Source organism: Jaculus jaculus, chromosome 10 (genome assembly GCF_020740685.1).
Source record: "Jaculus jaculus isolate mJacJac1 chromosome 10, mJacJac1.mat.Y.cur, whole genome shotgun sequence".
Classification (NCBI taxonomy): Eukaryota; Metazoa; Chordata; class Mammalia; order Rodentia; family Dipodidae; genus Jaculus; species Jaculus jaculus.
This window is the reverse complement of record NC_059111.1, coordinates 116,572,644-116,600,032: the sequence shown is the minus strand read 5'-3', so window position 1 is coordinate 116,600,032 and position 27,389 is coordinate 116,572,644. Positions and strand designations below refer to the sequence as shown.

Below are 27,389 nucleotides of genomic sequence, written 5' to 3'. Positions count from 1 at the left end.
TCAAAACAAACAAACGACAACAACACAGCTGTTTGGGATGTGGCTCAGTGTCAGAGCAACTGTCTATACTGTGTTCAAGGTCCTAGGTTTGACTCCCACAATACAAAACTACCAACCAAGACATGAAAACCTTTATGAAATGCAGGCAAGAGCCTCGCTAGCTCACAGACCCCACAGACCAGCTGGGAGCTGCTGGCTGACGGCTACAATCAGTCATCAGTCCGCAGGCCGGGAAGGACGGGCTCCCAGTGCTGCGTGACGGAGGCTGGGACCCGGAACCAAGGGAGCCAGCGCTCCAGTCCCACGGTGGCACCTGCCACAGGGCCAGCTCAGCATCCCACTTTAGTCTTAAGCCCGGCAGTGACCAGGAGAATGCTCCTGGCACTCTCCACTTGCCTGGCCTCACGCAGGGGTCCCGGCTCTCACGCAGCAGCAAGGCCTTGCAGAGGAAGGTCACACTAGACACTTGAGCTCGGAGAACTAAGTGCTTTTGTCATGGTTTTTGTTTTTGTTTCGAGTTTTTTCAAGGTAGAGGCCACACTCTAGCCCAGGCTTACTTGGAACTCACTCTGTATGAAGTCCCAGGCTGGTATCAAAATCACAGTGACCCTCCTACTTCTACCTCCCGAGTGCTGGGATTAAAGGTGTGCACCGTTATGCCTGGCTTTTACTTTTTCTTTTTTAATCACTATGAATTCCAGGTTGGCTTTGAGCTAAAGGCAATCCTCCTGCTTCAGCTTCCCAAGTGCTGGGATTACAAACATGCTCCACCATGCCTGGTTTATGAGGCAGAGCTCACCCTCCACCACAGGCCAAGAAGGAGCCACCCACCTAGCTCTCAGGAAAGAGCAGGCTACTCCCCAGAGGATGTGTGGGAGAGCTGCCTGCAGGAGGTGGCAAAAGTAAAAAAAATAAAAATTAAAACAAGGCTATTCTTTGCACCCCCTAAAGTCCAGGCCAAGGTCGGAGCAGGGGGATTCTCCATCCCCACAGCGACCCGTGAAGATGGACTGAGCCTGACCGTGCATGGAGAGCCCTCCCGTCAGGGTATCTGGGAGAAGACCTGGCGGCTGGATGTCAGCGGGCAAAACAGATCCACAGGGTCATGGGACAGACAGGGCAAGGCCAGGGGCCTCTCGGGCTCCACTCAGAGTCAGCTGTCACATCATCCTCAGCGACCCCCCACCCCCACCAGCCAGGTTCTTCTGCTCTTTGTTTCACAAAGCCTTTCCTACTGTGTAGAACACCATCCATGCTAAATACCAGTCCTGTCACTGGGCTGGGCCACCACCTGGCCTTTGAGTTGTCTTCCAGAGTCAGAGACCTGGATGACATGAAGGTGGTCATGATGTGGGGGTTAGGGGAGAAACTGAGGCAAGAAAAGGCACGGCACAGCCCATACCTGTGAAGAACACTACAATTCAGTATTTGTTGTTATTATTATTACTATTATTGCTATTATTGATTTTTCGAGGTAGGCTCTTGCCCCTGGCCCAGGCTGACCTGGAATCCACTATGTACCTCAGGGTGGCCTTGAACTCACAGCAATCCTCCTCCCTCTGCCTTCCGAGTGCTGGGATTAAAGGGGTGCACCACCACACCTGGCTACAATTCGGTGTTTTAAGTTGCAGTATTTAGCCAGGAGACAGAAGTGGGATTCTACTCCAAACCAGGGGTGGCAAAGTGTCACCACAAGTGCCACTGACCCAAGTGTAATTAGCCAGGGGAAGTAAGGAGGGAAGCAGCTTGAAGCCCACGAGGAAGGGGAGCTGGCAAAGATCAGGCCCATGTCACACAAAACCTATTCTGCCCACCGAGGTCAGGTCAGGTCAGGCTGAGGGCCGCCCACTAAGGTGACCTTTTCGTGGTCCAGGATCAGATAGGAGTGGAATGGCCGGGTGGGTGGCATGGAAAGAAAGAAGGGGACGGGCATTCCACTTGGGAGGCTGAGGTAGAGCTTCAAGGCCACCCTGAGTCTACAGAGTGAATTTCAGGTCAGCTTGGGTTAGAGCGAGACCCTTCCTCAAAAAAGAAAGAAAGTGGCTGGACGTGGTGGTGCACGCCTTTAATCCCAGCACTCGGGAGGCAGAAGTAGGAGGATTGCCATGAGTTCAAGGCCACCCTGAGACAACATAGTGAATCCCAGATCAGCCTGGGCCAGAGTGAGACCCTTGAAAAAACAAAAAAAAAAAAAAAAGAGAAAAAAAGAAAAAGAAAGAAAGATAAGGAAGAGAAAGAAGAAAAGAGGGTTGAGGGAGGATATATGTAAGAAGTAATACTCAATAAAAGGGCATAGTGACACCTGTCTATAAGTCCCTCCCGCCCCAGGCTGAAGTCAGGGTGGCTTTCCTGGAGACTTGCCCTGCTCTCCTAGGGAGCTTGCGTGGCACACCATCTGTTTCTATTCCCACACCCCAGGTAAGCAAGTTGTGGATCAGGGCAACCTTCTGCCCTCGGGCTTCACCATCCAGCCTCCTCCATGGTTCCAGCTTCCTTCTACTACTGTGTCTCTGGCCTCTGGGTCCGGCTCTCGGACGGTATGGACTCTAAAGGAAGGAGCATGGCTGGCGGGTCCCCCTCAAGTCCAAACTCACCTGCTGGCATACTACTGTTCTGTGATGCTGTCACCCCAACCAGGAGACTGTGACTCTGGGCTTACACTCCATTTTAGATAAACCTTCCTCTGCACAACACTTATTCTTTTTCCAACATTTGTTAGAAACGCTGTCAGAAATACTAACTTAGCAATTATTTCCTGAAGGTGGCAATGTCTCCCTCTAGGTGCACTAAATTTTACCTACAGGTTAAGCAAGGGCACAGTGCCTGTATGAGTGGACAGTGTTATGCCTACTCTATGCCTGAGAAAATGCTGGGACATTGTTGAGGACATTGCTTTACTTTGTCACGAGGCGTCCCCTTTATGCCATCCAAGGAAAGCCAGGCCAAAGCATCAGGGTGGTGTGAGTAGGTGTTTCATTTTATCTTGAGGACAGGGTGAATTGTGACTGCCGGCGTTACAGGACCCCAGGGTTTGTATGGTCTTCTCCTCATTTCCTTGGTCCCAATTTTCCCTCTGTGACTTTGGACAGCCCTCCAGCTCTCACTGGGTCAAATCTCTATGCCCTGGGCACCTTCTCTCTTCTCCGTTCAAGCACGCTGTTCCTCCCTCCGGGCCCCAGAACGTTCTTCAGTGTGGAGAAATGGTTCACATGGGAGATGATCCAAGTTTATAAATTCCAGTAAAGGCATGTGTGGGGAGCACGCTCATGAAGCACATTCTCAAATTCCCTAAAAGTACGTTTAGGTCACAAAGAAACTGGTTTCACAGCTCAGGAAGCAAGTCAGTAGAGTGTGCGGTACCCCATGGTGGCTCTAGCTCAGTTCAGGTCCACAGCAACTTTCTCACAAGATCCTTTTCGGGGTTACCTAGGGTTCCCGCCTCCCTTGCCACCAAGGGACACCAGGGGACAACAGCCATGGTACCCACAAGCTGTACCCAGACCAATGGCAGAGGCCTCAGGTTGGCCCCTCTGCTCGGGCCAGACTTCAGAATCCAGCCAAAGCCCAGGACCCTTCACTCATCCACCTCCCAGCAGCAGAGTCTCCCCCAGTGATGACTCCTGGTGACACTTCCAGCTCATTGCCTTTGCCACTTTAACACTCACTATCAACAGTTCCTCACTTGCAGTCACCCAGAGAGCACTCAGCGGTCCACTGAGCTGCTGCGTGGTGCACCGAATCCACGCAGTGGGGCTTGTCGGCATCTGGTGCTTGCCCGTGGGCTCTGGCTGGCAAGAGTCTGCCACAGCACTCGGAGCCCATGACAATGAAGCCAAACACCAAACACCCCTGGTGCCTCACCACCTCATGGTGGCCGGGCAGAGGGGGGAGGAGGACTTCTGACCTGCCAGGAACCTCCCTGACCATCAGGTCTCACTACCTCCCAACTCCAGTCTTCCCTGGCCTCCTACACCCCCTCCATGCTCATCTCTTCAGGCAGTCACTTGCAGCTTCTGAGAACCCCTGGGATTTAGATCAGATCACCCCAAATGGGCTACCCTTGATGAGGCTTCACCAACTATCAGGAACCCCAATCCCTCACCCTCAGACACCCCAGAACTTTAGCATGCCTGCTGTGGAAAAATGTGCTGAATCCATCTGGTCACCTCCATTCTTTAGGAATCTGCACAAAATCAGTACCCACAGACTAGGGGGAAGGCTTCACCTGAGGCACCAGCAAAGCTGTAAGTAAAAAGGTGGGAGGGCTGCCTTTGCTGTGGGCAGCTGCTGGGCATCTGGTGAGGAGCCAGACATGCCCACATTGTGCTTGCTTCACAGTTGCAGCTGCCAGGTAACTGACATCCACTGCCACTACCGCTGCTTGTCTCTAATTCTCCAAGCTAGGGTGGGCCTCCCCGGCAACCAGAGACCTGCACCACTTTGTCCTGGGGCTGGTTCCAGCTAAATTTGGGGATGACAGAAGGCTAGGGTGCTGAAGAGAACATCCCCTCTCTGAGGAAGGAAGGCAAGGCCTCACGATGACCTCCCCCCCGGGGCCCCATAGTGCTAGGTCTCTGCAAGCCCCATCTTCTATGCAGCCTTTTAGGCTGGACCTGTTCTGGACTCTCCTGACGTCCCCATTCTCAGAGCTGAGGTCTACACCATCAGTGACACTTCTTTTAGCCCCTGCCCACAGCCGACAGCGTTCTGGGAAAGTGCCTTTTCCACCCCAAAGCATAGCACATTCCTCCAGACAAGGAGGCACTGGTGTAAGAAGAGACTAGTTATTCTCCTCTCTCCTCACTGGGAAGGAGGCTCAGGAGGGCCCAGCTCTTCAGAGAGCACCCACTTGGAGGCCTGCCGGGTGGCAGGGCAAAGCCACCAGCACCCCCTCCATTGTGCAGGGCCTGTCTGCAGGTTGCTGAGCCTAAGTTGTGTCAGAGGCTCTACATACAGATTGCTTCCAGCTAGCAGAGAGCCATGGTGTGTGTGGGGGGAGGGCTGGGGGACCAGGTGGGAGGATAAGGTGCATGCATGTGTCTGTGAGTATGGAAATTTGAGGGGCCATCTGCACCAGGATTGAGGGGAGAGGTGGTGTGTCTGTGCAGAGGAGGGCATGAGAGAAGACACATCTCCAGACCACTTTCAATGAACCAATAACTTGGCTTCAGATTAGCTTGTTCCTGGCTCAGAGTGGCTTTGAGAGGTAGGACCTAGGGATACCTACTCCTAAGAGGTAGCGCAGGGGTCCAAGGAGGACATGAATAGAGGTCAACCCCGGGAGAGGTGAGAAGGAGTGCTGCTTGGCCACTTGGGTCCAGGAGGTAGCAAATGTGCAAAGGGTGGCCAGAAGCAAGGGCTAGTGGACTCTCAGTGGTTGGAGCTCCCGCTCCTGGGCTGGCAGGGGAGGAAGTGCCTACCTGTACCACGGTGGGTGGGTGCTGGAGGCCTGGAGTCATAGATGGTAGGGTCCTGCAACCGGGGACTCATCCAGTGCCCCCTCGGTGCCCTGGCCCAGAGCCCGCCACGCCTGCAGAACCAAGGGCCATGCTGAAGAGGATCTGGAAGGAGAGGGCATTGAGGGGGGTGGCCTGGACCCTGAGCTCCTAGGGCAGATTCCAAGGGGGCATGGGAGGAAAGCTGTCTTCTAGACCTCTTTGCAAAAGTGGTCTGAAGAGAGCTGTGCATAAAGGGACTAAACCCCAGGGCTAGCACAGATCAAGCCGAGGCTGGGGGAGCTGAGGAAAGGGCACAGGAAGGTACAGTGTGTGCCCAATGCAGGGGGAGATGGGCTAAGGCCCTGCAGGACAGAGAAATAGTAAAACAAGAGCTGAGTGGGGTGTGGTGGCACATGCCTTTAATTCCAGCACTCGGGAGGCAGAGGTAGGAGGATCGCCATGAGTTCGAGGCCACCCTGAGACTACATAGTGAATTCCAGGTCAGCCTGGACTAGAATGAAACCCTACTCCGAAAAACCAAAAATAAAAAAGACTTTAGGATTGAAGGAGTATCTGTGCCCTGCTAGGATGATACCTGAGGTCCAGGCAATATCAGGAGGCCAAGCAGGTGGTCAGCCTGCACCCAAAAAGTCACTTGCTCCAGGTCCTCCTGAGTGCACAGCCTCCTAGGTTCACCCCAGGACCTGCACCACCTTTTCCTCCCTCCCTGGGCACAGCAGGAGGTCTTGGGCTGGGGTCAGAAGAGTGCAGAGCCGTGGGTGTGGGGCAGAGTGGGGCTTCTGAGTTCAGAGACACCAGTACCACATGGGCAGAAGAGTGTTGGCCAAGGGTGGAAGGTAGAAAGGGTTGTGCTGAGAATGGTGAGGGATGGAATGCACAGGATGCGGTGGGGTGGGGAACTGGAGGGGAGCCTAGGCGAGGAAGGGCTACCAGTCTAGAGCTATGGGATGAGCCCTGAGGTAGGTGAGGACAGAGGGACAATTTGAATCACACAGGACTGTCCAGGAAGGAGGGTACCGAATGGAGCCTGGGAAGGTGCTAGGTAGGGAAGGAGGGAGAGGATGCCAGACAGGGGGGTTGGGAGGAGAAGGATTCAGGAAGAGCAGGTGGGGAAAGTGCTAGGCAAGAAGGAGGTGCCAGGAAGTGGGAGGAGGGTAGTGCCAGACAGGGGAAGGGAAGGTGTCAGGAAGCAGGGTGCCAGACACTGGCAAGGAGGGGGTTGCAGGTGGAGGGAGGGTAGAAAGGTGCCAGGCAGGGGAGGGAGGAGAGGTACCTACCAGACAGGGACGAGGTGTCAGAGCTGGGGCTGGGTGGGAATTTGCCAGTCAGGGGAGAGGTACAAAAAGGGGATGGGAAAAGGTATCGGGCTGGGGAGAGTGCCAGGCAGGGGAAAATAAAGAATCAGGAGGATGGGGAGCACTGGGAGAGGATTGAGGAGGAGGATGCCAGGTAGGAAGGAGGGAATGGCCCAGGTAAGGAAAAGGTGCCAGGGAAGAGGATACAAGGGAGATGCCAGGTAAGGGGAGCGTGGATGCCAGGCAGAGGGAAGGGACGCCAGGCATGGGGAAGAGGGATGCCAGGCAGAGGAGAGAGATGCCAGGCAGAGGGAGGCGAGGGGATGCCAGGCGGGTGGGAGGAGGGATGCCAGGGATCGGGAGAAGGGATGCCAGGCAGAGGGAGGAAGGGGATGCCAGCAGAGGCGAGGCGGGCACTGCCAGCAGGGTAGGCGGGGGCGCTGGCGCAGCGCGACCAGGCGGCGTGTTCGCCCAGGGCCGCGGGGCCCGCTCAGCGCGGGTCGCTCACCTGCTCCCCGGGGACCCTGGCCCGGGAGCGCTGCGCTCGGCTCCCCTCTCGGCGCTCGGCTCGGCCCGGCGCCTGCGCGCCGCTGCGGCCAGGAGCTGGGGAGGCGCAGGGAGCGTCTGCAAAGAGCGAGGCGCTTAATAACGAGTTAGGGATCAGAGCAAGAAGCCTCGCCCCATCCACGAGTCTGTGTGATCGCCAGCTCCGAGCCCCCGTTGCTGGGCCCTTGCCAGACCTAGAGCCACTCATGTTTATCTTCAGCCTGTGCACGCATGTGTCTTAGCCTGACACGCACCTGTGCGCCCACGATTCAGAGCATCCTCCCCGGCGCGTAGCACCTGCACCAGCCCCCGCCCCGCGGCACGGGCGCGCACCCTGGGAGCCTCGAGGGTGCTGCAGACGTGTCCTACCGAGCACTCCCCGCTCCCAGCACACGCGCACACACTCCCATACACACTGCGCTCCCCGAGGGCTTTGGTTCCCCTCCAGCTTCAGGGCCAGACTCTCACCCTTTCCGTCCTCCATGAGTCCTCATCTCAACTGACCCTTTCTGGGAGTACTCCACACTCAGGACCCAGGCGAGGTCTCTGAAGACATGACACAGACCCCGAGAATCCCTTTCCCATCCGAGGGCCAGTCTAACCTGCCTCTAGCGGCCCCACCTCATGCCACCACACTCCAGCTAGCAGAGCCCCTTGACCTTGTGGGGTTCAACTTCAACCTGCAACTCCAATAAATGGCTCCAGGGAGCCAGGCGTGGAGCAAGACCATGGGGAGGAGCCCCCGACAGGGAGTTTGAGTTGCGGGCCAGAGGAGGGGGGGGCAAAGGTTCAGCAGACAGCAAGGAGCTGAGGGTCCAGTACCAGTTGTGCCCCTCCCAGGTTCCCCTGGGCTCCAGAGGCCCAGCCTTTTATTGGCACGAGAGGCATTTTGGGTTCTGGGCTCTGAGCCTTGCATGTGTAGGCCCCACAGACACACATGGAACTTTTCCACCTTCTCCCCCCTTTATTTTGAGGAGGGCTATGTTTTATTGTCTTCAAGTTTTGATCATCGGCTGGAGATAAAGTCAAGAGGGTAGAGTGCCTGCCTGGTATACACGAGGCCCTGGGTTTGATCCCCAGCACTGCATACAACCAGGTGTGGCGCTTGCCTGTGACACCAGTACTCAGGAGGAGAAGGCAAGAGGATCAGACATCCACGTCATCCTTAGCTAGACAAGACCAGCCTGGGCTACAAGAGTGATTGCTTGGAAGGACTGATGGCCATGCTTTGATTCCCCAGTACCCATGTAAGTTCTGTTAGTGCCAGGAGGCCCTGGCACACCCATTTCCGTGTCTCCCCCCACCCTCTGCTTGCAAATAAAAAAGTTTTAATTATGATAAAATAGACATGACCTAAAATGTATCATTTTTTAAGAGAAAAGGAATTTAAACTGGTGAGTGGGGCTTGGTGGCACACACCTTTAACCCCAGCACTTGGGAGGCAGAAGTAGGAGGATTGTCGTGAGTTCAAGCCCACCCTGAGACCACATAGTGAATTCCAGGTCAGCCTGGGCCATAGTGAAACCCTACCTCAAAAAACCAAAGTTGGGTGGGGGAAAGACTGGTGAGATGGTTTAGCAGTTAAGATACTTGTCTGAGAAGCCTAAGGACTCAGGTTTGATTTCCTAGTACCCATGTAAGCCTGATGTACAAGGTGATACATTTTTCTGCAGTTCATTTACAGTGGCTAGAGGCCCTGGTGCACCCATTCTCTCTCTCTATATATCTGCCTCTTTCTCTTTCTCCCTCAATCTGCCTCTTTCTCTCCCATAAATAAATAAATAAATAAATAAATAAATAAATAAATAAATAAATAAATAAAATAAAACTGGGGCTGGAGAGTTGTTTAGCAGTTAAGGCATTTGCCTGTGAAGCCTAAGGACCCATGTTTGACTCTCCAGATCCCATGTAAGGTGACGCAAGTGCACAAGGCTGCACATGCACACAAGGTGGTGCCTGCATCTAGAGTTTGATTGCAGTGGCTGGAGGCCCTTGAGGTCCAATTCTCTCTCTCTCTCTCTCTCTCTCTTATTCTCTCGCTCTTATTCTCTCACTCATAAAAAAAAAAGAAAAGAAAAGAAAAGAAAAAGAAAGCTGGACACAGTGGCGCACACCTTTAATCCCAGCACTTGGGAGGCAGAGGTAGGTGGATCACTGTGAATTTGAGACCACCCTGAGACTACATAGGGCATTCCAGGTCAGCCTGGACTAGAGTGAGACCCTACCTCAAAAAACAAAAACAAAAAAGAAAGAAAAAAATTAACTTATTCCATTACACACGCTCACACGGTTAACTGTGGAGGGTTGCAGGCCTGATAATAGAGCAGGTCAGCCAAAACGGTGATGGTATCGATCTGGTCAGGATCTAACCCCTAAAACAACAGCAAAAACCAAGGATTAATTCAACTTGGGAAACAACGACAATCAATTCACTCTTCTCAACTGGAAAGCTCACCTGTGGAATAACAATCGGATATAGACATAAATCTGGGTCTGGGGAGATGGCTCAGTGGTTAACAGTACTTGTTGCACAAGCCTGATGACTTTCCCATGTAAACTTGAGCACAGTGGCGCCAACATCTGTCATCCCAGACACCTATGCAATGGGGTGGGGTGGGGTGGAAGGAATCACCGAGCTAGTGGGCCAGCCGGTCTGGCATTCCCAGTGGTGAACTAGACAGACTGTCCGAAACAAGGTGGAAGGAAAGGTCCAGCACCCCACGTTATCCTGCCTCCCACGTGAGTGCCATGGCACGTGTGTGCATGCACACACAAAGAAAAAATAGATACTTCCTTCCAGCCTCTTGACCCACGTTAAATAAAATAACACTAAAAGCCACTTCACAGAAAGGAAAGGAATAATGTGAAAACTGCTCAAGAAACACACTAATGAGCAAAAACAAATGCGCAAAGAGGAATATGTCATCTTAACTGAAGAAACTAAGAGGATCCTGGACTGTAGGAAAATGTGTGTCCCAGGAAGGAGGCGTGTGGGCTGTAGAGTGGGAATCTATCTGCCTTGAATCACCCCAAATTTCTGAATAATAATGATATCTTGCAATGTTTATACTTCATAGCTCAGACACCTACCTCACTTGGCTGTATTCCTTACTCACTGTAGCCCATACTTAAGAGTCTGAGAGGAACAAAAACAGTGGAATGTTTGCTGGGGTTGTAACCTGTTTATATATTTTTTAATTCATTTTTATTTTATTTATTTATTTCCAAGCAGAAAGAAATAGAGAGAATGTGCACTCAGGGTCCCCAGCTGCTGCAAACGAGCTCCAGATGCACGTGCCACTCTGGGCATCTGGCTTTACTAGTGGGCACTGGGGAGTCAAACCTGGGTCCTTTGGCTTTGCAGGCAAGCGCCTTAACCACTAAGCAATCTCTCCAGCCCCCTGTTTATGTTTTTGATCAAACAGAGAGCTTATGTATATTTATCATTTCGTTTTATTAACTTTCTTTTTGATTTTTAAAAAATGTATAAAGGTATCATTCTATATATTATTTCCTTTCAACTTCTTTGTTACTTGGGGAAAATGCCCTGTTATATTTATATTTATATTTATATTTATATTTATATTTATACTTATTTATTTGACAGAGAGAGAAGGAGAGAGGAAGAATGAGCATATCAGGGCCTCCAGCCACTGCAAATGAACTCCAGAGGGATGCGCCCCCTTGTGCATCTGGCTTACATGGGTCCTGGGGAATCAAACCTGGGTCCTTTGACTTTGCAGGCAAAACCTTAACCACTAAGCCATCCCTCCAGCCCCCAAATGCCCTGTTTTAAATCCTGTGAATCATTATTCATGTTCTAAACTACGTTTTCTATATCTTAGAGAACAGAGAAAAACATTATCTTTTGGTTCTTCCCTCCTGAGGTCAAGGAATTTCATACTGTTTAAAGTCATCCTTTGCTCTACCTTCCATTCTCCAACCTTATTACAGATATCATTTCAGGTTTATTTTTATTTTTTTATTTATTTAAGAGTGGGAGAGAGAAAGAGAGAGAGAGAGAGAGAGAGAGAGAGAGAGAGAGAGAGAATGGGCATGCCAGGGCTTCCAGCTGCTGCAAAAAAACTCCAGACACATGTGCCACCTTGTGCATCTGGCTTACGTGGGTCCTGGGAAATCAAACTGAGGTCCTTTGGCTTTGCAGGCAAACACCTTAACTGCTAAGCCATCTCCCCAGCCCTCATTTCAGGTTTTCATCCTTTCATTATACTGTATATGCCTCCTAAATGATAATAAATATTAGTTATTAAAAAAAAGAGTCCCATGCTGGAGAGATACTCAGTGGTCAAGGAGCTTGCCTGCAATGCCTAACAATCCTGGCTCAACTCTCCAGTACCCACATCAAGCCAGATGCACAAAGTGGCGCATTAATCTGGAGTTCATTTACAGTGGCTAGAGGCCCTGGCACACCCATTCTTCCCCCTTTCTCTCACTCTCTCCTTGAAAAAAAATTTAAAAGAGTCTGAAATTCTTCAGGGTATAGCTTAAGAAAAATGATCGGGCATAATATGCCCCTTTCTGCAGCCATCTTAGGGTTTGTTACCAGAAGACTCCTGAAGAAAATGTAAATACAATACATGGCTTTGTTGAATTAAGTCTTCCAGTTAAGATTTAGAAAACACCCACTGTTTGGGCTAACAACATTGTTGGCAGTTCCTGTTTTAGCAGGATAGCTAAGCAGTCTGTGTCTCTAAGCCATTGTTAGCCAGGACTTGTGGCTCATTTCTTTAGTCCCAGCCCTCTGGAGGCTGAGGTAGGAGGATCAGTATGAGTTCAAGGCCAGCCTGGGCTACAGAGTGAGTTGTGAGTTCTGAGTTCCACTATAGCAAGATCTTGCCTCAAAATAAATAAATAAATAAATAAATAAATAAATAAATAAATAAATAAAGTCAGGTGTGGTGGCACATGCCTTTAATCCTGGCAATCAGGAGGCAGAGGTAGGAGGATTGCCGTGAGTTTGAGGCCTGAGACTACACAGTGAATTCCAGGTCAGCCTGGGCTAGAGGGAGACCCTACCTTGGAAAAAAAAAAAAAAAACACCCAAAACTCAAACAGTATTAACTCAATTTCTGGGTTCAGAGAGAAAATAAAGGGGGAGCCTAAAATCATAGCACGTAGCTAGGATCCTCCATGTCCTTCTGGACCCCTTGGTGTCTTCATCACTGGAAACGTCCTCTTCCATCTGTCACACATATCAACTGCATTGTCCTGTGATGCAGAACAAATCACTCAAGGTTTATTGGGGTTCCCAGAGGAACCAGACCACTCCAGATGAGCAGCCCTGGTAGGTTAGCTTCTGACTCTTCTGGGGATTGTCCTCAAATTTTACTTAAATCTCAAAAAGTTCCATCTACGGTCAGTACCATTGGAAGCCAACATCGTCTTATTGTGAGGTGCCTGAGTTTGGAAGAGTGAATCCTCAGGTATCAAAGAAATGCAGCTGGTGCTTCCGATGTCTCATCATCTAATCCTGCGGTAGGAATGACCTCACTCTGTGGACTGAATGACGGACACCAGTTCACTTCAGCAGAGTGAGCATCAGCCGAGGGGCTGGAAGTGTTTGAACGAGTGTCCTGAGTTCTAGGTTTCTGATCACCAGCTGCAGACCCAGGCAGAGTCTCAGAGCCAATGCCAGGGGATACCGTCTACTACTGCCTGTTTTTTTTTTTCAAGATAGGGTCTCACTCTAGCCCAGGCTGACCTGGAATTCACTATGTAGTCTCAGGGTGGCCTCGAACTCATGGTGATCCTCCTACCTCTGCCTCCCAAGTGCTGCGATTAAAGGCGTGTGCCACCATGTGTAGCTTCTTTTTTTTTTTTTTAATATTTATTTATTTGAGAGAGAAAATGTGTGTGCCAGGGCCTCTTGCCACTGCAAACAAATTCCAGACACATGTGCCACTTTGTGTATCTGGCTTTACGTGGGTTCTGGAATCAAACCCAGCTCATCAGGGCTTTGCAAGCAGTGCCTTTAACCACTGAGCCATCTCTCCAGCCCCTTCAACTACTGCCGTATGCCCTGTAAGGACAGCCTTCCCATTCACCCGGTCCTATTTCTTTTTCTTTTTGAGGTAGGGTCTCACTCTAGCCCAGGCTGACCTGGAACTCTCTCCGTGGTCCCAGGCTGACTTCGAACTCATGGTGATTCCCCTACCTCTGCACCCCCCCCGCCAATGCTGGGATTAAAGGTGTGTGCCACCATGCCTGGCTTCCCTTTTCCTTTCTTTGGTGTCCCATAGGCAGATGGGATGGTCGTCTGAAGCATTAAGTCAGTGCCCAGTGAGACTTGGGTTCAAGGAAAGCCCATAACCTTCCTTCTGGTGTCCACAGACTTCAAGTATGGGTCTTTCTCTCCAGAAGGGTCTGGTTTAGAAGGGTGTTTTGTGTAGTCCAAATCAAGGACATCACTGGCAAAGTCTTTGTGGCCATGAAGCAGGGGTTCTGGGACATGAAGCTCCTGTTTACCTCTACTTCATGGGTGACCTTGATTTTCATGGTATTTTCCATGATTTTCCCCACTGACAGGACCAAAGCTTGCAAACGCTCCTTTCCCACGGTACGGTGCATCACACGAAGCTATCACAGGGTGGCTCTGCTCATCCACTGTGTGTCCAGGGCAAATTAATGAATGTTGAGATCTTCCCCCTTAGATTGGCTCACATGTTGGAAGCTTCTGTGCAGGTAAACTGGGCCTGGGTCGCTGCCGGCTTTCTGCACATTTTGCACTCTTCATTGATCACACCTTCAGCCTTGACAAAGGCTTCCTTGTTGCCATGGCAGCAGTTAGCATGGGGAAGCCCAGGGATGGAGAGCCAAGGGCTAAATGTGCCATTTTGATGGTTTTTATTATGTTTTTTTTGTATTTGTAAAATATAAATTTTATTTATTTATTTGAAAGAGGGAGGGAGAGAGAGAATGGGCTCACCAGGGCCTCTAGCCTCTGCAACTGAACTCCAGATGCGTGTGTCACCATGTGCATCTGGCTTTGCGTGGGTCCTGGGGAATTAAACTTGGGTCCCTTGGCTTTGCCAGCAAGTGCCTTAACCACTGACCCATCTCTTCAGCTACATGTTAACTGGTTTGTTTGTTTTTTGAGGTAGGGTCACACTGTAGCCTAGGCTGACCTGGAACTCACTCTGTAGTCCCAGGCTGGCCTCAAACTACAGGGATCCTTCTACTTCTGTCTTCTGAATACTGGGTTTAAAGGTGTACACAACCATGCCTGGCTTTTATCTTTATTTGTAAGGTAATGTGCCCCTTCTTTGCTTTTTTTTTTTTTTTTCTTCAAGGTAGGCTCCTTTCTAGTCCAGGCTGGCTTGGAATTCACTATGTAGTCTCAGGGTGGCCTTGAACTCACGGCACTCACGGCGATCCTCCTAACTCTGCCTCCCGAGTGCTGGGATTAAAGGCATGCACTGCCGTGCTCACCAGCTGTTTGTTTTTAATATTTTATTTATTTATTTATTTATATGAGAGAGAGAAAGAATGGGCAGGTTAGGGCCTCATACCAGCTACCTATTATTATCATTATTATTATTGAGATAGGATTTTCTGTAGCCCAGTTTTGCCTTGAACTTGCTTATGTAGTTGAGTAGTTGAGCATGATCCTGAATTTTGATTCTTCTGCTTCCACTCTCCCAAGTGTTGGGCTCACAGGGGTATGCCCCTTGCTTTTCCTCTGCCCCTTGCAACCTTGGTATTATTTTCTATGAACGGGACCTCACGTAGGTGGCATCATGGCATGTGTCCTGTCATGGCTGGTTCTTCTCATTGGGGGTGCCCCCAGGGTCCTTCCATGATCTAGGATGTGACAGAGTTCCTTCCCTTCCTATTTTTGGTTTTGTTTTGTTTTGTTTTTCAAGGTAGGGTCTCACTCTAGCCCAAGCTGACCTGGAATTCACTATGTAGTCTCAGGGTAGCCTTGAACTCACGGTGATCCTCCTACCTCTGCCTCCCAAGTGCTGGGATTAGAGGCATGTGCCACATTTCCTGGCTCCAGCTTTTTTTTAATGTGGGGTCTGGGGATTTGAACTCAGGTACTCAGTGTTGCAAGACAGGCACATTACCCACTGATCCACCATCCTGTCCCAGTTGATAGGTTCCAACACCTGCGTGATGAGGTGCACTCAGCAGGGTGACATAGAACAGTCGCAGTGCCCACCCCCACCTCTACCCATTCATCCTCCCTCCACTGAGCTCCACTGATCTTTTGGGGAAGACTCAGGGTGGCAATGTTCTAGGTAACAATGAAAGTTTAAGTTTTGTGGCTCAATAGCTCATTTCTTTTTAGCATAGAATAAGATTCCATTGATGGATGGAATAATTATCTATTTTTTTTTTTTAAGTTTGTTTGCTTGGCTTTCTGTGTAATTATCGTCAAGTCAGCTCCAAAGCCCTGGCTGCCTGTCTAACTCCCATCTGAAGAGATCAGGTCCAAGAGGTTTTCCTGAGCTTCCTGACCTGTTTTTGTATGGAATTTCTCCTCACCATAATCTTGGGATTTTCCTCTCCCTCTCTTCTGTTCATTTATTCATTCAACAAAAAGTAAGCGGGCAGGTTGGAGAGATTGCTCAATGGTTAAAGGCACTTGCTTTCAAAGCCTGACTGCCTGGGTTCAGTACCCCAGGAGCCACATAAAGCCAGATGCACAAAGTAGCACATGCATTTGGAGTTCATTTGCAGTGACAAGAGTCCCTGGCATGCTCATTTTCTCTCTCTCTCTCTCTCTCTCTATTTGCAAATAAATAAATAAAATTATTTTTTAAAAAGTGAGAAGTCCTTGCCATGCACCCAGCATCATGTTAGGCATTAGACTATAGCAGCGAACAAAGTGAACCAAACCGAGCTGATCATCAGATGGGAGAGGTTGGTAACAGGCAGAAAAAGTAGGTGAAGGGCTCATTGTGGGCATGCAAGAGTGTTCGGTACTCAAGACTCACGTCTAACGAAGCTAACGAAGAAAGCTCACATCAACCAATGCAGGAAACATGTTCAACAAAGTTCCACAGCCATCCCTGGCAAAAACGCTCAGAAAACTGGGGAAAGAGGGCAACATCCTCAGTTGAATAAAAGGCTAACATCATCTTAAATGATAAAAGGTGGAACGTTTTCCCCAAAAGTGGGGAGAAGTACAGTGGTTACTTCCTCTACTCTTCTTCAACATGTTCTAGAAGGTGTAGCCAGGAGGCAGGAAAAGGAAACAAAGACTTCACAGTCATGCAAAAGAAATAAAAGCGTCGCTATTCACAGATGACATTATGTCTACATAGAACATCCAGTAAGTTTGCAAAATACTTCTTAATATTATCTTTAGCAAGACCCCAGGATGTTAAAGGTGCAGAGGTATTTTTATTTCTATATCCTAGCAATGACCAAAAGAACACATGAAACTACAATGCCACCTATTGTTGCTTGGGGAAACAGGAAATCATAGTGCGACTTGTGTGCTGAAAAATATACAATGAAAGAAGGTAAGGAGAACTGTAATAAATGGACAGACAGACAGCAAATTGATGGTATGGAAGATTCAATAAACATGTTGATTGCCTATTGTTTTTGAGACAGAGTTGCCTTAGCCCAAGTTGGCCTCCAACTCACTATGCACAGATCTTTTAAAAAATATTTTACTTATTTATGAGAGAGAGAAAGAGGGAGAGAGAGAGAGGGAGAGAGAATGGGCTTGCCAGAGCCTCCAGCCACTGCAAACAAACTCCAGACACATGCACCACTTTGTGCATCTGGTTTTACATGGGTACTGGAAAATCAAACCTGGGTCCTTAGGCTTTGCAGGCTATTTCAGATGGCCTTGAACTCCTGGTTCTCTGGCCTCTACCCCTCAAGTGCTGGGACTACTGGCATGTGCTACCATGCCTGGTTGATATACAGATTTGATTCAATTCCCATCAAAATCCCAGCAGGTAATTTTGTAGGAAAAAAAAGATAAAATTAGGCTGGGGAGATGCCTTAACAGTTAAGACACTTGCTTGTAAGCCCGTTGACCTGAGTTCAATCCTCCTACATAAAGCCAGGGGCAAAGTGGTACAAAATGGTCTGTGATCCAGATGCCTACAGCAATGGGAGGCAGAGTCAGGAGAATCCTGAAGCTCCTTGGCCAGCTAGACTGGCTTCGTGCCAACCAAACGATGCCAAGAGAGGGCTAGAGAGATGGCTTAGTCTGCAAAGCCTGAGGACCCATGTTCCAGATCCCACGTTAGCCAGATGCACAAACATAAGGCAAGTGCAAGGTTGCACAATCCCACTAGGTGGTGAAAGCATCTGGAGTTCAATTATAGTGGCTGAGGTCTGGGACAATAATTCTTTCTCTCTCTACAATAATTTCAATAATTTTTTTTTAATGCCAAGAGACCCTCTCTCAAAAACAAGGTGGAGGGAGATGACAGACACCTTGAGGTTGTCCTCTGACTTCTATACAGCCTCTGTGGCATGCACATCCCTCCCCTACATATACATACATACACACACACAAATTTAAAAAGTTTAAAATAGTGCCAGGCGTCGTGGCGCACGCCTGTAATCCCAGCACTCAGGAGGCAGAGGTAGGAGGATCGCCGTGAGTTCGAGGCCACCCTGGGACTATATAGTGAATTCCAGGTCAGCCTGAGCTAGAGTGAGACCCTGCCACAAAAATACAAAAACAAAAAAAGTTTAAAAAGATGAAAGTACTTTAAAATGGATGAATTCTGACATGTTTTTGAGGTAAAAGAGTAAAGTAGGAGGGACAGTAATTGCTCCTGCTAAGGTTCATTGTTCAGTCATGGCCATCAGGACAGGGTGGGATTGACAGAGAGGTGGATACATGGTCAATGAAACAGAGCCTGGGAATACACTCATGAATGTGCCCAGTGTGCTCTGACGAAGGTCTAAAGGTAAGTCATGGAGGAGAGATGGTCTTTAAAATTTTTTTTTTATTATTTATTTGAGTCAGAGAGAGACAGAGAGAGAGAAAGAGAGAGAGAGAGAGAGAGAGAAATATGAGCAGGCCAGAACTACACATGAACTCCAGATACAGGTGCCATCTGGCTTTATGTGGGTACTGGGAAACTGGACCCAGGCACTAGGGTTTACAAGCAAACACCTTTACCATGGAGCCATCTCTCCAACCCAAAAGGTGACCCTTTAATAAACAGTATTGGAACAGTCAGACAGTCACAGTCAAAAGCAGCCCCCCACTGGACACTCACCTACTGTGCAAAGTGACTCCTAATGGGTCATAGACATGAGCATCAGAGAAAAGGGAATGCAGACTTATTTTATAAGGCAGCACATTAAAGTGGTCTTCATCAGGGCTTGAGAAGGTGGCTTAGCAGTTAAAGGTGTTACTTGCAAAGCCGGCCCAGGTCAATTCCTAAGTCACGGACAGAAGCCAGATACAAAAAAGTGACACAAGGGTTGGAGAAATGGCTCAGTAGTTAAGGTGCTTGCTTATTGGCAAAGCCAAAGGACTCAGGTTCAGTTTTCCAGGATCCACGTAAAGCCAGATGCACAAGGTGGAACATGCATCTGGAGTTTGTTTGCAGTGGCTAGAGGCCCTGGTGTGCCCATTCTCTCTCTTTCTCTATCTGGATCTTTCTCTCTCAAATAAACATTTTTTTTTAAGTGACACAAGTAACTCATTTGTTTGCAGCTACAAGAGGCCTTGGCTTGCCCCTCACCCACCCCCACGCACATGCAAATAAATACAATACAATAAACTTTAAAAATTGGTCTTCATGGGCTGAAGAGATGGCTTAGAGGTTAAGGCACTTGTCTGTGAAGCCTAAGGATGCACGTTCAATTCCCCAGTACCCAAGTAAGCACAAGATGGCACATGCATCTGCAGTTTGCAGTGGCTAGAGGCCCTGGAGTGTCCATTCTCTTCTCTCTCTATTTGCCTTTCTCTCATAAATAAATAAACAAACTGGTCTTCAGCCGGCCGTGGTGGCGCACACCTTTAATCCCAGCACTCAGGAGGCAGAGGTAGGAGGATCGCCATGAGTTCAAGGCCACTCTGAGACTACAGAGTGAATTCCACGTCAGCTTGGGTTAGAGGGAGACTCTGCCTCAGGAAAAAAAAAAAAAATAACGATCTTCATCAAAATCGAAAGCTTTTTGAGCTGAGTGTGGTGGTTCACACCTATAACCCCAGCACTTGGGAGGATGAAGTAAGAGGATCTCTGTGAAATCAAGGCCAGCCTGGGCTACAGAGCGAACCTCAAAAACAAGCAAACAAAAACTAGACAACTTTTGCCCCTGTGGAGGAGGATGGAAATAAAAGCTATGGTTCAGGAACATGTATCTGTAAACTGCATCTCAGACAAACTGGGTTCACAATATACGAAGAGCTCTGGAAAGGAATACAGAAAAAGCTAAATAATCCAATTTAGAAAATGAGCAAAAGCCATGAGCAGACACTTCTCCAGTGAGGACCCACAGATGGCAAGTCGCCTGCGGGAGGACAGATGGCATCAGTAGCCACCATACCACGTGCATGGCAGAGAGGCCAAAGTCACAGCCAGCGATGCCATCCAACACTGGCGAGGTGCTGGAGAACCACATCTCTCACACCCGGCTGAGGGGAAGGCAAATGGTGTAGCTCTTCAGAAAAAAGTTTGGCAGTTCCTTCTAAGCCTCAACATGCAATTAACCCAGTAACTGCAATCCTGGGCATTTATCCCAGAGAAATGAGATCTTACGCTCACAAAAAAAAAAAAAAAAGCCCTGCAGATGAATGTTCAAGCAGCTTAGTCATGATAGGTCCAAATTGGAAACAACCCAAGCATCCTTCAGTGGGGGAATGGTTAAACGGTATACTTCCAGACCACGGAATACTACTCAGCAATAAAAAGGGATGTACTATTGAGACATACAGCTACACAGGGGAATCTCAGTATAATTAAAGATCATTCAGTCTTTTGAGTTAATTGAAAGTGCACAAAAATATTGAGTGAAGAGAGAAAAGCCAATCTCAAAATGCTACACTCCATTTCTATGACATTCCTTGATGGCAAAACTATAGAGGTTACGAACAGGTCAGTGGTTTCCTGGAGTTAGGAGGAAGGAGTGGGCAGGAATGAAAGAGAATGTGTGTGCTGACGAAGGGCAGAGAAGACTCGCTGAGGGAAAGGCCTGGAACCTATGCTGCTGGGCCTCAGCCACATCCAAATACCCAGCTCTTGAAGGTCTTTGCAGCTGGAGAGATGATCTTGGATTACGTGAGTGGGTTCTAAATGTATGACAAGTGATCGTACAAGAGTAAGGCAGAGGGCTGGAGAGATGGTTTAGTGGTTAAGGCACTTGCCTGTGAAACCTAAGGACCCACGTTCAATTCCCATGTAAGGTTCAGATCCCACATAAGCCAGATGCAGAAGGTGGTGCATGTGCCTGGAGCTTGTTTGCAGAGGCTAGAGGCCCTGGCGTGCCCATTCTCTCTCTCTCTTAGATAAATTAATAACTAAATGAGAAGAATAGGGCAGAGGGGAATGTGCATGTACACATGCATAAACACGTTTGCATTCTCTCACACATGCACACGCCCACTTACAAATGGAAAGGTGGCACAGATACATCACAGAAAGATGGGTCAGGTCTGAAATTGGAACTCTCCCTCAAACCTCTCAGGGATCCTGGCCCTGCCTGCACCTTAACTGAGGATCTGGTCTCCAGAAGGATGAAAGAATAAACCTGCATGGGTTTCAGCTTCCCAGCTCCAGGTCATTTGTCACAGCAGCAACAGGCAACTGATACAGCGTATTGATAGTATCATCACTGGGATATCGCACTGTAGTTTTGCAAGATGTTGCCATTGGGGGAAAATGGTTAAAAGCACATGAGATCTCTCCATGTTATTTCTCATAGTTGCATGTGAACCCACAATTATCTCACACCTCTAATCCCAGCATTTAAGAGGCTAAAGTAGGAGGATCACCATAAGTTCAAGGCCAGCCTGGGCTACAGAATAAGTTCTAGATCAGTCTGGGCTGCAGTGAAACCCTGCCTCAAAAACTCTAATAAAGGGTTGAACAGATGGCTGAGCCATTAAGGCATTTGCCTGAAAAGTCAAAGGACCCAAGTTCAATTGCCGAGGACCCATGTAAGCCAGATGCACAAGGGGCACATGCATCTGGAGTTCATTTGATTGCCAACTTGGTAGGATTTAGAAGCATCATGGGAACAAAGCTCTAGGCAGTCTATGAGGATTTTGTTGACTCAGGTCAGAAGGGCTGGAGAGATTTCTCAGTGGTTGAAGACACTAGTTTGTAAGGCCTAGCCACCATGGTTCAATTCCGAGTAACTACATAAAGCCACATTCACAGAGAGGCGCACATATCTGGAGTTTGGTTGCAATGGCAGGAGGCACTGGTGCTCCCATTTCTCACTCCCCCTTTACAAGTGAACAAAAAATATTTTCTAAAGACCCACTTTAACTGGCCTCATTTCAAGTACTGGAGTTCCAGACTGAATTAAAAGGAGGGAGCAGGTTGGAGAGATGTCTCAGTGGTTAAGGTGCTTGCATGCAAAGCCTGATAGCCAAGGTTCAGTTCCCCAGTACCCATGTAAAGCCAGATGCACAAAGTGGCAAATGTATCTGGAGTTGGTTTACAGGGGCAGGAGTTTCTGGTGCTTCCATACTCTCTCTCTCTCTGGAACTGTGTGCCAAAACAAACCCTTTCTTCCTCAAGCTGCTTCTTGTGGACTGTTTGGTCTTAGCAAATAGAAAAGGAACTCATGCACGACCTGTGCCTGCTAGACTAAGGTAAGAAAGCACAAACAGGTGTTGGTGGAAGTGGAGAGGAGCAAACGAGCCCCGGGGCCCGGCTGCTTGGGTTGAGACGCAGCCTAGCATCTTTGGAGAGCAGCTTGTCATTTCTCAATGACCAGCCATTCCGCTGAATATTCACCCACGCACTCATGACACCGGAGATGCGAGTTCAAAGACTCCCTTACAGGTGTCAAGTGGGTGTTCTGGGGAAATGGCTCAGTGGGTAAAGGGGCTTGTTTGCAAATGTTTACTGGGAAGAACTCTGTGATATGAGAAATGCATTTGGGCTCTGTCCTGAGTTCCTGGATGGGATACACACTTCTGTTATTCACAAGGAGCCTCTTTAATAACACTGAAGATTGGAGCTTTGGACTGGAGAGATGGCTTAGGGGTTAAGATATTTGCTTACAAAGCCTGAGGACCCAGGTTTGTTTCCCCAGGACCCATGCAAGCCAGATGCACAAGGTGGCACATGTGTCTGGAGTTCATATGCAGTGTCTGGAGGCCCTGGCATGCCCATTCTCTCTCTCTCTCTCTCTTCCTTTCCCCCTCTCTCAAAAAAATAAAATTATTTAAAAAAGAAGATTGGAGCTTTCAGCCCACCTACCTTCCTCCAAAAAGGGGCCAAGCTCTTGAACAAGAAGATTCCATGAGCTTCTTACAGCTGATTCCATGAAGGTATTAGGATATGTGGCTTGCCAGAGGGACTATGGGAGCTCTTCCAACCCTCCCCCCACATCCCTCACACTTTGCATCTCCTTACCTGGACACAGGTAGTGTCATCTACATTTATGTAGGGTTTTTTTTCTTCTGGTCTCATTATATAGCCCAGATTGGCCTTGAACTCACTATCCTCCATCTCTCAAGTGCTGGAATGTCACCTCCATCTGCATTCTTCTTTTAATTGTTTATTTATATTTATTCATTTATTAGAGACAGAGAGAGAATGGACATGCCAGGGCCTCCAGCCACTGCAAATGAACTCCAGATGCATGTGCTACCTTGAGCATCTGGCTTACATAGGTCCTGGGGAATTGAACCTGGGTCCTTTGGCTTTGTAGGATAAAGCCTTAACTTCTGAACCATCCCTCCATCCCACTCTGCATTCTTTATAACAAATGGACTGGTTTAGGTAAAGCCCTCCCTGAGTTCTGTAAACTGCCCTAGCAAATTACCAAGCCCAAGAGGGTAGGGCGTGGAAGTTCTGTTTACAGAAGCGAAGACAAGGACATGGGACTTCCAGTAAGCATATGAAGAGAAGCAGCCCTGTTGGAGGACCCAAGCTGCTGCTCAGTCATGGAGAATTGCCCAGTGTAGGGGAACCTTGGCTGATCCATGTGTGCCGGTGGAGAGCAGGGAACAGGGATGAGACACTGTCATTCTGCACTGTGGAGACACGCCTTTGGGCAAGCCTGAGAGCATTTCATGATTAATGGAGAGTAATGGTCAGGCAGCACCTGCTGACTATGGCCCACATGAAAAGAGGCCTTTTCCCTGCCTGCCTTCGTTCCTTGCTGGCGAGAGCACCAACCCTGTTGCTGACTTTTGAACCCAGCTTCTTAAACCTGCCTACACAGACTGGAAACTAGTGGTTCTCTAGGAGCCCTCCAGGCACCAGTATGGGGTTGAGACTGCGCTGAGGCAGCCATCCTGGTGGACCGGTCAGCTACCCAGCTGCCCATTCACCAGCCTGCACACAGCCATTCTTTACCTTCCCAGTCTGCATCAAGTAAACCAGGCAGATACATCCCATTTATAACCTATAGTCATCCTACGGGGTTTGTTCCTCTCGAGGCGCCTGATTCGTACAGAGCCCATTCCCATCTCCACCTCCTTCCTTTCTTCTATGTGCTTAAATGAGTCTGTGGCTCTCTGTCTTCAAAACCCCAACATCTCTGTCCTGGCTCCACCCCAGAGCCATGAATGTAGTGTCTGCCTGGGAAACCCCATCAAAGAGCAGGACCTGGGGATTCTGCTGTGGGGAGGAGAGCAGCATTCATTGGACATTTCCTTAAGCTCTGCCTACCTGTCCTTCAGTAGAGTCCCTGCTCTGCAGAGCTCTGTCCTCCAGTGGGTGCCACAGCTGGGCAGGCAGCAGGTCCTTCCCTGGACTCCCCAGAGCAGGGGCACCGGCCGATGGACGATGGAAGGCCAGCGAGTCCCATGGGCCCCAACTCAGCACCAGGTTGCCTTTTCCCATCATAAGCTCTTTGGTTGGAGATGGTGCCGGTTACCATGGCAACACAGAGGGCACTGAAAATCTTCAGATGGTGGTGCTGGCAGAAGAGGTAGGAGGAGGGAGGGTGAGGCTGCCAACTCCCTTCACCGGGGAGCAGCATGGTTGCCGTATGGAAGTTCAGGTTCGAGAATAGAGGACTCTAAGACAAACTGTGTCTTGGGGGCACGTGAGTTAGCTGAAAGAATGGCAGGACCTGAAGCAACCGGAAAGAAGTTTTGGAACAGCCCAGTAAGGGAGGGGTGTGGTTATAAGACTTATCAGGCGGGCAGGGGAGGGGACTCTCGCACTGTGGAAAGGGGGCCTTCCATGGGCTGTGTGGGATATGAGCGGGAGTGGAACCCCAGCTCGTCTCACGCTGTCATAATCTTATTGGGTGGAGGCTGTTTGGACCCTTGGTAGGGTCTTGTTGTCTGGAGCATCTGCAAAACTTCTGCTGGGTGAAATGAGACTTTCAATGTCCTGTCTCTACCCAGGGCCATAGGCACCAATATGTACTTTGACTGGAAGGACTCTAGGGCAGTGGCACTCAGTCAATTTCCTCACCAGTAGGGACCACAAAGTCACAGATCCAGTCACATTAAGGTGCCCATCACAGCGGCAGAGGTGGGGGAAGAGAGGCAATGTGGTGGTTTGACTGTCAAATGTCCCCCTAGCCTGAAGTGCTCGTGATTACGCTTCCAACTCCATCCCCAGCTGGTGGAGCTGGGGAGGTGGAGCCTTGCCGGAGCAGGAGTGCTGCTGGAGAGCCTGGAGGCCCCTTAGCCCAGCCCTGCTGGGGACAGCTTCCTCGCTTGCTGCTCCCCTGTCTGCGTGACAAGATGTGACACCTACTGTTTGCTCGCACTGTGCTTTCCTCACTTTGATGAAACTAAGCTGCATAAACACCTTCTGGTCAGGTGTTTTGGCTCAGCAAGATGTAACTGTTACAGGCAGCTTGCCTAAACTCTTTTTTAAAAATAAATACAGAGAAAGCCGGGCATCGTGGTGCACGCCTTTAATCCCAGCACTCGGGAGGCAGAGGTAGGAGGATTGTCATGAGTTCAAGGCCACCCTGAGACTACATAGTGAACTCCAGGTCAGCCTGAGCTCGAAAAACCAAATAGATTCACTATGTAGTCTCAGGGTGGCCTCCAACTCATAGCAATCCTCCTGCCTTTGCCTCCCGAGTACTGGGATTAAAGGTGTGCGCCACCAAGCCCTGCTTTTAAAAAATATTTTATTCTTTAATTTTTATTTATTTATTTGAGAGAGAGGCAGAGAGAAGGAGAAAGAGAGAATGGGTGGGCCAAGGCATCCAGCTACAGGGAAAACCTGTCAGTCATCTGTGGAACCTGGCTTCCAACGACCTTCTCTGCAGCAGGTGCCTGGTGAGAGCTGCCACATCACTGGGCCTCTTCAGATGACACTCCTCATTTGCAGTGGCTGGAGGCTCTGGCACACCCATGCTCTTTCTCTTTCTCAGCTTCTCTCTCTCACATACAGACGGGGCTGGAGAGTTGCTCAGTGGTTAAGGAACTTGTCTGCAAAACCCAACAACCTGGGTTCAATTCTCCAGTACCCATGTAAAGCCAGGTGCACAAGGTGGCACATGCATCTGAAGTTTGTTTACAGTGACTAGAGGCCCTGGTGTGCTCAAAGATTAAGTATGATAGACAGTGGAATTTTTTTGAAATTTTTTTTGTGGGTGATGGTGGTAAACTATACAAATTTACCATACACACACACACACACACACACACACACACACGGTATTGGTTTTTTCGAGGTAGGGTCTCACTCTAGCTCAGGCTGACCGGAATTCACTCTGTAGTCTCAGGGTGAGAGAGACAGAGAATGGGCATGCCAGAGACTTCAGCCACAGCACACAAACTCCAGATACATGCACCCCCTCATGTACATGTGCAACATTGCACACTTGCATCACTGTGCATCTGGCTTATGTGGGTCCTGGAGATTCAGACAAGTGTTCATAGGCTTCACAGGCAAGCACCTTAACCACTAAGCCATCTCTCCAGCCCATACATGTCTTTTAATTTTTATATTTGCTTATCTATTTTGTTTGTTGTTTTCCAGATAAGATCTCTTCTTGTAAGCCAGGCTGGCCTCAAACTCAGGACAGTGCTCCTGCCCAAGCCTCCATGTGCTGAAAGTACAGGAGTGAGCCACCCAATCGAGCTTAGCAATGTCTTCTTTAAACAGGTGGAGAGATGGGCACGGTGGGCTCGCTGCCAGTTAGGCGAAGTAGGTGGAGTCCAGGAGTGGGTCGGAGACGTCACCTGTGAGCAGCTGGACAGGGACATCAGTGTACTGATGCACCAGTGGAGTAGCTTCAAGGTAGTTCTGCAAGACCATCCGTGCAGCAAGGTGACCCAGCACCGCCTTCTCTTCAAAGAGCCACAGGCTCTCAGCTTCCAAGTCAGAAGACACAAATGCTGAGGTGCTCTTAAGAACATCGTGGCCATGGGAGCTGGGTTCTGTGATGGCCTCTGCTACAGAGACAGTACCAAGGCTGCTGCCATCTGCCTGGGCCGCTTAGAATTGATCACTTTTGGGCTGAAGGGACAGCTCAGTGGTTAAGGTGCTTGTCTGTGAAACCTAAGGATCCAGCTTCGATTCTCCAGGTCCCATGTAAGCCAGATGCACATGGTGGCATATGCATCTGGAATTCATTTGCAGTGGCGAGGATCTGGTGTGCCCATTCTCTCTCCCCCCGTATGCTCTGTTTCTAATAAATAAATGAAAATAAAATCTTTTCTTAAAAAAGAAATGATCATCAATTTATAATAGCTGGGAAATGGAACCAGCCTAGATGTCCCTCAACAGATGAGTGGATAATGAAGATGTGGTACATTTATACAATGGAGTTCTACTCAGCGGTAAAGAAAAATGAAGTTATGAAATTTGCAGAAAAATGGATGGACCTGGAAAGTATTATACTAAGTCAGGTAACCCAGGCCCAGAAAGCCAAGCGCCACATGTTCTCCCTCATATGGGGATCCTAGCTACGGATGACTGGGCTTCTGTGTGAGAATGAAAATACTTAGTAGCAGAGGCCAGTAAGTTGAAAAGGA

The 27,389-nt window shown here is 49.1% G+C and overlaps 1 protein-coding gene and 1 pseudogene across 4 annotated transcripts in view; both read right to left on the bottom strand.

Moving 5' to 3' along the window:
- Positions 1–24,129, bottom strand: part of Smarcd3 (SWI/SNF related, matrix associated, actin dependent regulator of chromatin, subfamily d, member 3) — a 54,017-nt gene extending 29,888 nt beyond the window's left edge. The window contains exons 1-2 of one of the 4 annotated variants that reach the window (XM_045160816.1): positions 24,106–24,129; positions 5,421–5,561 (exon numbers count right to left, since the gene is read on the bottom strand). In XM_045160816.1, coding sequence (XP_045016751.1) covers positions 5,421–5,459 — 39 coding nt within the window. In that variant the 5' untranslated portion in view covers positions 5,460–5,561; positions 24,106–24,129. Of the gene's footprint in view, positions 1–5,420; positions 5,562–6,736; positions 7,087–7,262; positions 7,335–24,105 lie in introns of those variants that run through there. The other 3 variants (XM_045160814.1, XM_045160817.1, XM_045160815.1) reach the window with 3 other exon arrangements.
- LOC101610957 lies at positions 5,487–26,670 on the bottom strand (annotated as a pseudogene).
- Positions 26,671–27,389: the final 719 nt, after the last annotated feature.